The sequence below is a fragment of the Equus caballus genome, chromosome 11 (genome assembly GCF_041296265.1).
Source record: "Equus caballus isolate H_3958 breed thoroughbred chromosome 11, TB-T2T, whole genome shotgun sequence".
Classification (NCBI taxonomy): Eukaryota; Metazoa; Chordata; class Mammalia; order Perissodactyla; family Equidae; genus Equus; species Equus caballus.
The window spans coordinates 34,350,790-34,365,520 of NC_091694.1; the positions used below are offsets into that span (position 1 = coordinate 34,350,790).

The window sequence follows — 14,731 nt, forward strand, 5'->3', positions numbered from 1 at the left end:
CTTAATGATGACTTCTATTTGAGGAAAATACTAATTTTAAAACTATATTTTAACTTTGGTTCTACAGGGTGATAACAGTGCTGTTACTTTGGATTTTTTTTTTTTTTTACTGTTGATACCCACAGATTGGAGCTGTTTGCTGAGTCGTCGGAACTTGCAGTCTCTAAGTAAAAGGCTCAAAGACATGTGTAGAATGTGTGGTATATCTGCTGCAGACTCTCCCAGCATTCTCAGTGCTTGCTTGGTCGCAATGGAACCCCAAGGCTCTTTTGTTATTATGCCAGGTTAGCTGTCTTTAGTTTATATCAGATTTAATTCCTTATGAACTTAAGTTTCTAGGTATTATGTAAAATTGATTCTTCATTTATTAAAAGAAAAAAATACCCTCCATTTTCTTTTCAGATTCTGTGTCAACTGGTTCTGTATTTGGAAGAAGCACCACTCTAAACATGCAGACGTCTCAGCTAAATACCCCACAGGACACATCATGTACTCATATACTTGTGTTCCCTACTTCTGCTTCTGTGCAAGTAGCTTCAGCTACTTATACCACTGAAAATTTGGACTTAGCTTTCAATCCCAACAATGGTAGGTGAATTGTTCTTTAAAGGTTTGCAAATATAAAATAAGTCTTGATGATTGTGGCAGGTTGCAGGCCAAATAATGCCCCCCAAAACATACCCATGTCCTGTGAATGTCCCTGAAGCCTGTGAATCTTACCTTAAATGGCAAAAAAAAAAAAAAAAGGAAAAAAAGACTTTGCAGGTGTGATTAAGTTAAGAATCTTGAGATGGAGGGATTATCCTGGATTATGCAGGTGGGCCCCCAAAACAATCATATGTATCCTCATAAGAGGGAGGCAGAGAGAAGTTTGACTATGCAAAAAAGAGGAGAAGGCCATGTGATGGCAACAGAGTGAAGCAAAGTCAGAAAGAAACCATGCCATGCTGCTGACTTTGAAGCTAGAGGAAGGGGTCATGAGCCAAAGAATGCAAGGAAGACAGTTGTAGATGCTGGAAAAGACAAGGTGACAGATTTTCCCCTGGAGCCTCCAGAGGGAGAGTAACTCTGCCGATACCTTGATTTTGGCCTAATGACCCACACTTTGATTTTGGCCCAATAAAACTGATTTCGGACTTTTGGCCCCCAGAATATAAGAGAATAAATGTGCGATCTTTTAAGTCAACAGATTTGTGGTAATTGGTAAAGTAGCAATAGGAAACTTACACAACTATTCTTCTACCTTATTGATATGAGAACTGGTGCCGTGAATTATCCCATAAATATTTACTTATTTTAAAAGGCAACGTTGATCAAAAAATGTTTGTACAGGTTTATGCCTGTACTGTTGAGTTACCTGTACATAAACTTTGCAGCTCATTTTGTATTTCGTCTTTTAATTTGCCAAAATGATATAGCAGTTTTTATAAACTGCCAGAATAGGGATGTAACTTTTCTGCATGAACTTACAGATTGTTTTAGTAGAAGAGAAAATAAATGATATTCCGCTCTTGCTCTGAGTTACCTTAGAAAATGGCACATCTCTAAAGTCAAAAATACGGGTATTAGCTATTCTTTTCATTTAGTGTGTTATACAATATTTTATTTAATAGTAGAGAATTTGGGTGTTAATTGTGAATAGTCTCATTTTAAATACATTTTCATTTCCAGCATACTGTGTTCGCTTTGTATTAATTTCCTGTTGCTGCTGTAACAAATTACCACGTGCTTAGTGGCTTAAAACAATACATGAATTATCTTACAGTGCTGGAGGACAGAAGTCCAAAATCAGTCTTACTGCCTAAAGTCAAGGTGTCTGGAGGGCTGGTTCTTTCAGGAGGCTCTGAGGGAGAATCTGTTTCCTTGTCTAGAGATTACCTCCATGTCTTGCTCAAAGGCCCCTTCGTCCATCTTCAACGCTAGTGGTTGTAGTATAGTCAGATCTCCTTCACTCTCACCCTACTGCCTCCCTCTTATTAGGACCCACCTGGATAGTCCAGAATAATCTCCCCATCTCAAGATCCTTAACTTGATCACATCTGCAGAGTTTTTTATGGTAACATAGTCACAGATTCCTGGGATTAGGACAGGGACATCTTTGGAGGGGGCATTATTCAGACTACCTCGTGCTTGTTTATGCATAATTGTTTATATGGCTCCTAGCACAGTACTTGACACATGGTAGGCATTCAGTAGATGATGTTAAATTAACCCATTTTGGTTGAAATGCATTAATTTATTTTAACCCTCTCCTGTAAATGACCATGGGATATGAAGAATGGAGTATTTAATTTTTTTCTTTCTCCTGTATAGATGGAGCAGATGCAATGGGTATCTTTGATTTGTTAGACACAGGAGACGATCTTGACCCCGATATCATTAATATTCTTCCTGCATCTCCAACGGGGTCTCCTGTACATTCTCCAGGATCTCATTACCCCCATGGAGGTGATGCTGGCAAGGTAACCCTGTTATAAAAGTTCAGTTGATCTAAGTGTCATTCATTAACTTAGTAGTGGATTGATATATGAAATAGAACACTTTTTTCCTTGGAAATTGGTTAAAGAAGTGAGATTAATAATACATTCGTGCACTTTTGTTTATAGACGTCAGTGCTTTTAATTATACATTAATAAGAGAGTCTTTAAGACTCTGTTTTCCCTGACTTCATATTTTCTAGACTACTTGGCATTAGCCCTTCTCTTGTAGTTTTCCTGCCACTTCACCATAGCTTGTACTCAAGTATGGGATCAGATTATCTGAGAGTCAGTATATTGCTCTAAGTGCTGCCATTCTTAGCAGGGCTGTGAGAAGGAATATATGAGAATATTAATTTTCTCATAAGGACAGAAAAAACACTGACAGCAGTTATGGAAACAGGCTGTCTTGTCCTTCTATTTGAATTCAAAACTAATTTGGCTTCACTTGAATAACATCTTTGCTTGAAATTATATATAGTGGTTATTTGATTATTGTAGTATGCATATGTTTAGAACCTGTCTTTTTAAAATAAGGAAAAACTTTTGTCCAATCTTATCTTGCATCCTTTCCTCCTTTTTTTAACAGGAAAGAAATGAGATTATTAAAAAAAAAATGTGTGTGTGTGTGTGTGTGTGTGTGTGTGTGTATATGGAAAAGCACCAATAATATCACCACTTTAATAAAACCATTTGTACTTTTAGCACATTACCTTCCTTCCACATGTATCTGTATCACAGCTTTCAATAAGTATGATCAGCATTTTAATATTGCATTGTTGTTTTACCCTAATTTGTTCTATCATTCCCAAAAAGTGAGACATTTAAGTATTTTCTTTTTTTCTTTTATAGCTAGTGTTGCAATGAACATTTCTATTCATATCATTTTTCTTCTTTTTATCAGTTTCCTTGGAATAAATACCAAGAAATACATTGACTAGTCCAAAGGATATGCACATCACTTAATATTTGTCCCTTCTTGTTGCCATCATGATTTCTAAAACACTATTAACTGCATTTTATAGATAGTGATAGATGAACAAAGCTAAATTTAATCCACCTTTTGGATTGGGGTGTGATGGTCAGGAATTAGTTGGGAGAGTATTAGCAAATAAGTTAGAAATTTCATTGAACATTTTGTATTTTTCAGTCAGCCGCAAAGGTTTATACACACACACACACACACACACATACATCACTGAACAGGGGTTTGGCATCATAGTACAAACTTCTTAAACAGTTGGCATATTCATTTCCTCATGCAACTCTTAAAACTCATTCTTTTAATGCTATTACTAATATGATATTCTTCTAAGTACATAGCAATTGATTTTTTTCAATATCCTTCAGTATTTTTTAAAACAGAAGTCATAAGATAATGAAACTGATTGCTATAAACCATTCTGTATTTGTATCTAGTGCCTAGGTATGTCAAATGAACTAACACACTTTTGATTTTGTCTTTTTTAAGGGTCAGGGTACTGATCGGCTCCTTTCAACAGAATCTCATGATGAAGTAACTAATATTCTTCAGCAACCATTGGCCCTTGGTTACTTTGTATCAACTGCCAAAGCGGGTCCGTTACCTGACTGGTTCTGGTCAGCATGTCCTCAAGCACAATATCAGTGTCCCCTCTTTCTTAAGGTATTGCCATTTCTTTGCTAGTTCCTAAATAATGCTAATTGATGACTTACGTCCTAAGAAACATAGAAGTGGTTTTATGCAGTCTGTAGCTTTTGTCTAAGGTCTTAAATGCATTGCCACATAAGACTTTCTAGACAAGATCACAAAGAGAATTATCTAATTATGATGAAACAACTCTACTTTTTAAATTCATATTAAGTTTGAACTTCTAATTAATCTTAAGTCAAACTTCTGGGGCCCTTGCTCTTATTATTTTCAACTGCACATACGGAAGTTTAGAGTTAGGAGGAACCTTATGTTACTTTTAATCTAACCTTTTCATTTCTAGGTGAGGATATTAAAGTTCAGAAAAACTCATATATGTGAAGTCATAAATTGGTAGTAGACTAAAGATTAGAACCTGGATATTTTAATGATTATAATGTTATTCTTTGAATTACATCATAGGGCACTCCTATTATGCCACATTATTTTAGGGATTAAAGGATTCATAATCTTTGTAAGAATCCTTGATATTTAGGTCCATTTACTATCTCCTTTAAAAAGCTTTCTAGCTGTGTGTAAATTGCTGTTAAAATTATTGAGTGCTTTTCCAGTTATGAGATTCTTAGACCCATAATGACTTATTTTATCAAAACAAATTAATTAGCAAGTGATATAATGAGGATGAGATAAATCACAAAATGGTAAAATGAGATGTGAAAGCCCTAACCGGAGTTTATTACTGCTGTTGCTACTACTTTCCAAAATAACAAATTCAGCTCTGATTCACGTATTCTTGTGTAATCCCACCAGAAGTTAACTGTTTTATTCCGTAAGTCATGCTGACCTAACTACTTGCCAAGTGATTTTTATTTGTAGGGTAAAAGTTAGATGATATACCTCAGTTTCTTGGGGTTATATTTTAGTGGGTACTTCAACCAGTAGGCTTGTTGCTATCTTTTAAGCCTGTTGCTATTAAATCTTGATACCCTTGGCCCACATACCATTGAGTCAATGACATTTGACATTAAATAATGAACTTCTGTAGTGTATTCATAAAGAATACAATAGCTGTTGATCTGAATTGACTATTAATGAGATAATATATTTAGAGAGTGTCAGCCAAGGTAATAGTTTTTTATCATGACTTTCTTCCCCTTCCTGTATACGTGCAGTGATCTATACAGATCCTATTACAAGAACATATTCCCAAGGGGGTTTCTTCAAATAGTAGCCCTTGGAGTTTCTACAAAACAAAGGGTTCTTTGGTCCTTTGGGAAACGCTGCACATGCTTTCTGTCCCCTTTTGTTGTTACAATACATGTACGCACATTAAAGACTCTGAAAAACAGCAGCAATACATTGTTTACCCACCATTTCCCAAACTTACTTTAATACACAAGGAAAGGATTGTGTAACACCTATTAATACTTCATGACCTTAGTGTTTCACGGAACATTTTTTTAGGAAACACCACTTTACAGAAATTCCAAGGGACTATCCAGATTCTTTTCTACTCAATATTTATTTGCAGAGAGGATAGTGTAAAGTGGGCATTCACCCTCAGATACAGTGTAACAAGATTAGGACTTCTGGTCTGAATTACCAGGTAAGGCATAACTTACCATAATTTTGTTCACTTTTTGTTTTCATACATTCCATTTTATTTTCTACACCATAGATAATAAAACCACCTGGTATGTTTCTCTTTGCTTGGAAAAATAATAGGTTGTTACCTAGATGATTGAAAAATCTTTTTATCATAGAAATTAGAGCACTGGTACTGATTACATTCCTTTAATTTGTAGTGATCTGCTACATGAAACTTTGCTTATAACTTAAAGAGTTTATGGGCAGTTGAAACATATATATCTTTGGTTATATTCCTGAATATATGACTCAAGAGTTTATACATTTATTACAATTGTAGAGGAGAGAGCACCTAAATATAAAAGACAGTCATGCGCCACATAATGACGTTTTGATCAACGACAGACCAAGTGTATGATGGTGGTCCCATAAGATTAGTGACATGTAGCCTAGATGTGTAGTAGGCTCTACATCTAGGTTTGTGTAAGCTCACTCTACGATGTTCACACAAGGATGAAACTGCCTAACTATGCGTTTCTCACAATGTATTCCCTTTGTTAAGTAATGCACGACTGTAGCACCATTTACAGTATACAGAATGAGATCTACCAAGAGTTTCTGCAGTCAGTACCACCATCTTGTCATAGCTTTTTAACACTGTTATATGTATTGACTTGTAAACAAAATGATTTACTTTCTTTAATTAAAATGTGAAGAAGAGCACCACATATCTTTCTTCCACTCTTCATTGCCATACATGAATGGGTGTGTCACTTGTTACTGAACCTCCCTTCTGAAATTGAGTGGGCAAAAGAAGATAGCTGTGCACTATGTTACTTAAGAGTGCTCACAGTTTGACCAAAGGTAGCTTTACGATTTAGAGCTTTATAAGTATTATTTGCATATGCTTACTCCTGTTACTTTTTCCAGTGCTAGACATGGGTATATCTGCATAGTCTAAGTTCTGTATAACCTAGAGACAGACTGTACTCAGGTTTATCAGTTTACTGCTTCCTTAAACATTTACTTTACACATCTAGGCAGGTTTCACTTAGAAGATAATTGGAAGCCCTTTTTTTAGGATTATTATGTAGTCTCAAAACCAATAAAGCTGAAGAAAAGGAATTAAGATTCACTATAAGTTATACAATTAAAAATTACTTCTGTAATGAATTAGTTAAAAAAGAACAAGCATCTTTATCGTGGCTCCAATTCGTTACATAGGTCTTAAAATGTATTTCATCAAGGAGGAAACCTTGGGAGGAGAATAAGGTAGAACTAATAAATTTTTTCCATTTGGCTGACTGACTACCTGTTATTTTTTAGGCCTCTTTGCACCTCCACGTGCCTTCAGTGCAATCTGACGAGCTGCTTCACAGTAAACACTCCCACCCACTTGACTCAAATCAGACTTCAGATGTCCTCAGGTACAGCTCTTTTTACCATTAAGGGTTCTCCATTACAATTTTGAAAGAATATCATGTTGATCCCTATATATTCTTCTCATTTTGGCAGTAGTTTACACTTGTGTACCCTTGGTTCTCTACATGAATTATAGCATTCAGAATGAGTGATCTTTCTAACATCTACTTTTGAGAATAGTTTTTATGAAAATTAATTGTCTTTAATCTCCCCAAGCACTCTCTATTCCATACCTTTCACCTTTTTTTTAAGTCACTTTGACTCTTAGATACCGTAATTGGAAATTGCTTCCAAAATCTACAGTGTAAATAAATACATGACTTACACAGTTTATTTGCTTTCAGGTTTGTTTTGGAACAGTACAATGCACTCTCCTGGCTAACCTGTGACCCTGCAATCCAGGACAGACGCTCATGTCTCCCAATTCATTTTGTGGTGCTGAATCAGTTATATAACTTTATCATGAATATGCTGTGATCTTCACTTGATGGAACTGTGCAAGAAAAGAACAAGGAAAAAAGAATTTCACTGCAAGATCAAGTTACAGTTATCTTCTCAGTGAAAGTAATTTGTGATGGGTCTAATTCTTATTACTTCAACAAATATTGTTTTGACTTGGGGGGAGGGGCTATAACCCTGCTATTTTTCATTGACTATACTGAACACTTTAGGATGACGACTGATCATACAAAACGTATTATAACATTTTCGTAGCAAAATTAACCTTCTTTTTTCCAGTCACAGTATTTGTGAAAAGTAATGAGCCATAGTACCCAGTCATGTTAAATGAATATTAAAAGCATGGAGAGGAAACATGAGGAACAATGAATTTCAACATATGGCTTCAGAACATCAAGATGTTCTTGTATTGGATTATAGTATCTAGTATTCAAAAATGCCTGCATCTCTTATTTATTGTAAGTTTTTAAATGTATAAATTGTCTTATATTTCTTAACCTCTTTTATAAAAATTTTCCTAGAAGGTTTATACTGCCTTCTTGCTTTAAAGCAATTGGTCTAAAATATATGTAATCGTCTTAATTAAAAAGTTGCAGTAGGGTTGCTTTTAGAGTATTATTTTTTTGTAAGGGGGTGGGTGGGACAGTAAATTTGTATTGTCTCGATGTACAGTTTAATGGGGATAGAGGGGGAATAATGTCCATGCCATTGTGTGTGGAGGATTTACAGCTAAGCTGTAGTTGCAGAGTACATGTACAGTAATGAAGTTCACTGTGTTTATAAATTGAAAAGGTACCAGGTCTTACAGCATTTTATATATCACACCTTTACAGAATAACATGATGGCAATATACAAGTGATATTGTTAGTTGGTTTAACTTAGAATAAAATGAGAATTCTTCAGTTATATTTTGTACTATGGTTTAGGGCTATGACTAATATTTCAGGCCATTTCCAGTGAAAGAAACTTAGTTTTACAAGAAAAACATTTGCTACTGAATGCTTAAACTAATTTTGGTGTTTAATGTTACATGCTTAAATTTTTTTCGGTTTTAACAGTGGCACATCTAGGCATGGGAATATTATTAATTATGAAAATTATCTTCAGGATCTGCTATAAGGTTGAAATTTAGCCCAGCTCTAGGCATTTTACAAATTATTTTAAGAGCAGTCACTCTTGATTGTTTGACTTTTTTTTAAATTAAAGATTGGGAATGTGTGTGAGAGTATGCATATGTATGGGTGTGTGTGTGCAATCAAACTGTGGTGTAAATAGATTCTCAGTGAATTCTGGTATTCAGACTATTCCACTAGTTAAAGAACCATTTTCTAAACGTAACCTGTTTATCCTTTTGCCTTTTTTATTTATTTAATTTTCTTGGTTTGGAGATGGCAGTCCCAAACACCAGAGTCTGTACTTTTCTATAACACAGCTCAGATTAAGGCAGGGCATATGCCAAGGAGGTTCTCACCTCCCTAAAGAAGGGACTTGAATTTTAGGGACTTTAATTCACCCCTTCCTTCAATCCAGCTTTCCCCTTCTTGTTTGCACATGCCAAGATAACTGCTTTCATGCAGGCTTTACCCCCTTGAAAAATCCTTTCTACAGTGCTGCTCACAAGAGAGTCCAAGTTAGCCTCTCGCCTGTGTTGCTGACTTGAATTCACAGTCACCAAGTCTACCTACCTTTCTTGGAAGCAGTCTAGCAAAATTCTGATTTTGTACATTCACTAATTCTCTATAAGGACAAAATCAATTGTATTTACAAAACTGTAATTTGGTATGTTTTGTTTTGTTTACTGAACCTTGTTTTGTAAATACTATACGCTTAGCTTAAATATCACTTTCTTATAAACAATATAACTTCTTCAAATTGTGTATATTGAAACATTAGCAAGTCTTGTTTTTTCTATAAAGAAAACACAATTGGTGACAAAGGTTTTCAATCATTTTTTCAAAATTATAATGCAATCCCAATGGTCAGCATATTTTGAAATTAAAATTTAAAGATCACATCTCTGCATTCATTTTTAATTATGCTAACACACTACAGATGTTCTGTACTTACTTTAAAAAAACTTGTCTGAGGTTTGAGGGAAAAGATGCTTATTTGGAATTTCTATAAAAAGTACCATTTTTATATACTTAGCTCAATAGTGACTTAAATAAAAGCGGTATTCTCAGTTGTTTAAAATCACTAGCCTATAGTAACCACACCTCAGTTTGAAATTAGATTTTTAAAATATTATTCCCTAACAGTTTCTTTTATATGGAGCCATAAGGAAGGAACCTAGTATACAATTCCTTTTTATCTGGGAATCAGGGAGTAGTTCCCAAATACACAGGATTTACTGATAAGATTTTTTTTTCTTCCCTTCATATATAAATTCACACTCAAATAGAAAAATTATTAAATAGCCATTAGGGAAGGTCAGGAGACTTATTTCAGAAAAAAAAAAAACTAAGCCTTTTATGCAGGATGATGGATCTGACTTACTAATGTACTGTCACAGACAAGTATGAATAGTTTTGTTTTAAGTAGGTAAGCAAAATAATATACTTTATACCAGTTGATCACCAACACCTTGACTTCTTTGCTACAGTGCTAATGTCTGGGTTTTTTTTTTTTGTGCAGTTATCCATTACAAAGCAGGGTGGAAGTTCAGTATTTTGGCATTTTAAAAGATTAGTTATATAATGTCTGCTTCCAGCCAGTGAGAAACATCTAGCCATACCTTTCTTATGCAAGCCATTCAGTTATCAGGACTGTGAATTAACACTGTATGAATAAATTCTGTACACCTTATTGTTTGGCCAGAGGGCCACCAAGTGTACTTATATGTAATCCTTAAATTTTAAAGTAGCTGTAATTTTTAAATCTTTCTAAACTTTTCTTAAACCACTAAAATTAAGCTCTTACTTAGTCAACTATCCTCAGCTGTATTCGTACTCAATTGTCAGTATGGCACAGATTACTGTATTAAAATATTCTCCTTTCGTCTTCATATTTACCTTCTGAGGTAATTTTTTAACTTAATGTGTTACTACAAAGATTTGCAGATCTTTAATCAAGCACTATGTTAATACTGTAATATCAAAATACTATGTTGCATTATTTAAAATGTTCAAATTGAATACATTAAAAGGAAGTTTTTAAATGCTGTTGCATCATATAATTTGCTACTCATCCACTATGGCATCGCATATCAGTCTATTAATACATTTAATGTTGCATGAGTGCTCTTTTGGTCTGGGTTTCCTCTTGAGATTTTAGTTTGTCTAAATTAAGGAAGAATGTTTTGACATACATTTTATTTTTGCCTCCCCTATCCCCCCAAAATCAGCTGGAAATCTTAACCTTTCAGTTTTTCTTGGTGTTTTGATGGGCCCAGAACTGTGGTTTAAAATTTTATATATGTGTTTTCTTTTTTGTGGAGTATTAATTGAAAAACTGGATTTGGGACCTAAAATACTCCTCAGGTTAATGTGTTCATGAAGTTTTAAAATAGCTTTAATTTTCAAAGTAAACTGGATTTGTGGACCTTAAAGTTACTGAGTTTAAACTACAAATTGTAATGTCATCACTGGACATGTCAGCATCAGCTCTCAAAATAGCTTGGTCACTTTATGAAGGGGCGTTTTAAAGTTGTTGTTTAGCAGTGACATTTAATATGGTCCAATCGCTTTTTTTTTTTAACGTGACAAAAAAACAGAATAAGGAACAAACACTATTGCTGCCGAATGCCATAACACTGAGCTGTACAAATTGTGATTGAGGAAATGAAAAGGTTTATACTTTTTAAAAAAAAAACAAAAAAACAAAACTTCAAATGGAATAAATTATTCATGAAGCCTTCATTGTGCTGTCTCATTCTGTTGAAAATATTTCCATCTTAAGATTGTGTAAAGATTAGTCGCAGTATTATTTTTCTGTCATTTATAAATGGAAAGCGCCCCCTAAAAACTGGTGGATGGACTTTTAACTTCTCTGTCTGAAGTATTTTATTTTAAAAAAAGATTTTATATATAAGCATATATGGTGTATAATGTATAGGGAAATTGCATATGTACATACATACTAATTTCTTTTAGGCTGATCAGTTTGATCAGTTTTCTAGTATAAACAAGGTACCAGCACATATTTAAAGCTTAGCTCTATCCTGTTTTTTTGATCGCATAAATGTTTTTGAAACGTAGGTGTTCAGATATGAACAGTGCATCAGAAATAACTACCCATTTTGTATAAGCAGCCACTTAAAATATTTTTGTCTAAACTTAAGGACAAACCCCCAAATTGTGGTCATTCTGAAATAATTTCTGCCAGCAAAATTTTTAAAAATAATCCTTTAAAAGAAGGTGTATGTTGTTGAAACTTTGTCTTAAATTATTTTGTCTCATAGTTTATAGTATCTCTGATTTTTTCTATTTTTTTACTGTAGTCTTACGTATGACTAAAAATAGGCAAAATCAAGCTTTTTTTTAGTATTCACTTCTTGCACAACTGCATATCACCTTTCTTTACTATTTGTAGTTTTCAGTATTGAAAACCAATCTCTGAAAAATTATTGAGTGGCTTACTGAAGGATATGATATTTTTTTTCTTCAGTAGCTTAAATCAAATGCTCATTTGTACAATGCATAAGGTATTGATATTCATTAAGAATTCAAGCTGTTTAGTTATAGATAGACATGTTCCCTACTTTAAGTAAATACACTTTTTACATTGTGACCCACTGTGCTGCATCTTGGTCACATCCAAGACTTGAAAGCTCAAAATGCTAGTTAATTCCGTCCTTGAGAATCTTTTGCAAAATTTCCTGCCAGAGTTCTCTGTGTGAATTAAGAACTACAGATTGAGAGATAAAGCTATGTGAAATATGATGAACATTTTGAAACTGCATATGGAAACTATCTTGCCCTCTTGATATTAGTAGTGCATTATTTATGTACATAAATTTATTTGTTAAATAACTTGATGAGGTGACTTGAAATAATACCAGTTATTACTCAAGATATAAATACATTTACCACATTTCTAGAATCAAAATTACAACATCTGACACATTTTCTTTTTGTTTAATGATTTTACCATGAAAATATGCCTGAGACAGAATTGTTACAATCAGAATTGTTAAAAAAATATTTGGAGCATATGGTGGTCACTGTAGATTTTTAAGAAATCCAGAGGCAGAATATCCACTTCTGGATAACGTTAGAAATGCAGTTTGAACTATATTCAAACCATTTGGGGTAAATAACCTTTGAAATCTTACAGTTTCTAGGGAAGCATGGCTATTTAGTGGGAACCATTATCTTTTTTTTTTTTTTTTTTTAAGATTTTTTATTTTTCCTTTTCCACCCCAAAGCCCCCCGGTACATAGTTGTATATTTTGTTTAGTTGTGGGTGCTTCTAGTTGTGGCATGTGGGACGCAGCCTCAGCATGGCCTGATGAGTGGTGCCATGTCCGTGCCCAGGATCCGAACTGGTGAGACCCTGGGCCACCAAAGCGGAGCACGCAAACTTAACCACCCGGGCACGGGGCAAGCCCCAACCATTATCTCTTAAGCGTGTTAAATGAAATGTCCAGGCTTTGCTTAACAAGTTATTAAGGGTATATTGCTCTATTAACAACTAGTTCAGATAAGTTGATTCCCCCTGCTCCCAAGAACATGCAATTAACAGTATAGAAGTCCAAAGGGCACCCTGAGTTATCTGAAGGGTTCACATAAGCAAAAACAAAAGAGAAAGGAAGAGAATCCGTGTTTTTGGTTTATGGTAAAAGATAAATTTAAATGTCTTGAATTTATTCGTGAGTCATCTATTCTGTTATTGTCTACCTTTATATATCTTCATGTGTATACTCTAGGAGAGTTATCAATCCAGGCCTGAAAGCTAAAGAACCCTCATTCTTAGAGTCCTAAAGCTATAGCCATAAATTGTTTGAGACTGATAGAAACTGATATTGTTTGAGCTGATTCTTTTTTTTTTAAATAACAGTTTTATTTTATTTATTTTTGAGGAAGATTAGCCCTGAGCTAACATCCACTGCCAGTCCTCCTCTTTTTGCTGAGGAAGACTGGCCCTGAGCTAACATCCATGCCCATCTTCCTCTACTTTATATATGGGATGCCAACCACAGCATGGCTTGATGAGCAGTGTGTAGGTCTGGGCCAGGGATCCAAACCAGAGAACCCTGGACCACTGAAGCGGAGTACATAAACTTAACTGCTACAACACTAGGCTGGCCCCTGAGGTGATTTTTGTTTTGTATTTTCTTCTAGAGCAAGCCAGCAGAACTGTTAGGTAAGACCTTTTGTGAGGTTAAAAAGGTTGATGTTTTAAAGACACTTATTTTTACCACTGCCTACTACAGAGAAAAAAATCTTACTGAGTGATAGATTTAAATAGTCCCTGGGCGGCCCGGTGGCACAGCAGTTAAGTGCGCACGTTCCACTTCGGCAGCCCGGGGTTCGCCGGTTCAGATCCTGGATGCGGACATGGCACCGCTTGGCAAAAGCCATGCTGTGGTAGGCATACCACGTAAAAAGTAGAGGAAGATGCATGGGTGTTAGCTCAGGGCCAGTCTTCCTCAGCAAAAAGAGGAGGATTGGCAGTAGTTAGCTCAGGGCTAATCTTCCTCAAAAAAAGCACACACACACACACACACACACACACACACATATATATATATATACATATAAATAGTCCTCAAACTATGTAAGGTCTTATAGACTTGCATTCAGAATGCCTGAGTGTAAGTCTTGGTTCTCTTTTTTTTCCCTTAATTCTGTATTTTTGACTAAAACCAACAACCTTCCTCCACAAAAACCACCTGGTCCTTAATAGTGTTCCTTGTCACTGTGAATGGCACTACCATCCATTCAAGTTGTGCAAACCATAAACTTTCTTCCTTGTAACTAATCATCAGGAACGATCAGTCTTGTGTATTGACCATCAAATATGTTCATTTCTATTGGCCTGACCTTAGTATAGATTAGCATTATCTAGTGCCATATAAGGTATTACATAAAACAACCTTAACCTGGCTGGACCACTGCAATATACTCTTAACTCAGTCTCTCTACTTTCAGTGTGTGCTTTATGTGGTAGCTTAAAACCCTTTCTGGCTGCTTCTTGCTCTAAATATAAATAGCA

The 14,731-nt window shown here is 34.9% G+C and overlaps 1 protein-coding gene across 1 annotated transcript in view; it reads left to right on the top strand.

Moving 5' to 3' along the window:
• Positions 1–11,433, top strand: part of MED13 (mediator complex subunit 13) — a 101,193-nt gene extending 89,760 nt beyond the window's left edge. The window contains exons 25-30 of the mRNA XM_023652937.2: positions 126–284; positions 403–588; positions 2,314–2,462; positions 3,949–4,122; positions 7,021–7,121; positions 7,461–11,433. Coding sequence (XP_023508705.1) covers positions 126–284; positions 403–588; positions 2,314–2,462; positions 3,949–4,122; positions 7,021–7,121; positions 7,461–7,593 — 902 coding nt within the window. The 3' untranslated portion in view covers positions 7,594–11,433. The remainder of the gene's footprint in view (positions 1–125; positions 285–402; positions 589–2,313; positions 2,463–3,948; positions 4,123–7,020; positions 7,122–7,460) is intronic.
• Positions 11,434–14,731: the final 3,298 nt, after the last annotated feature.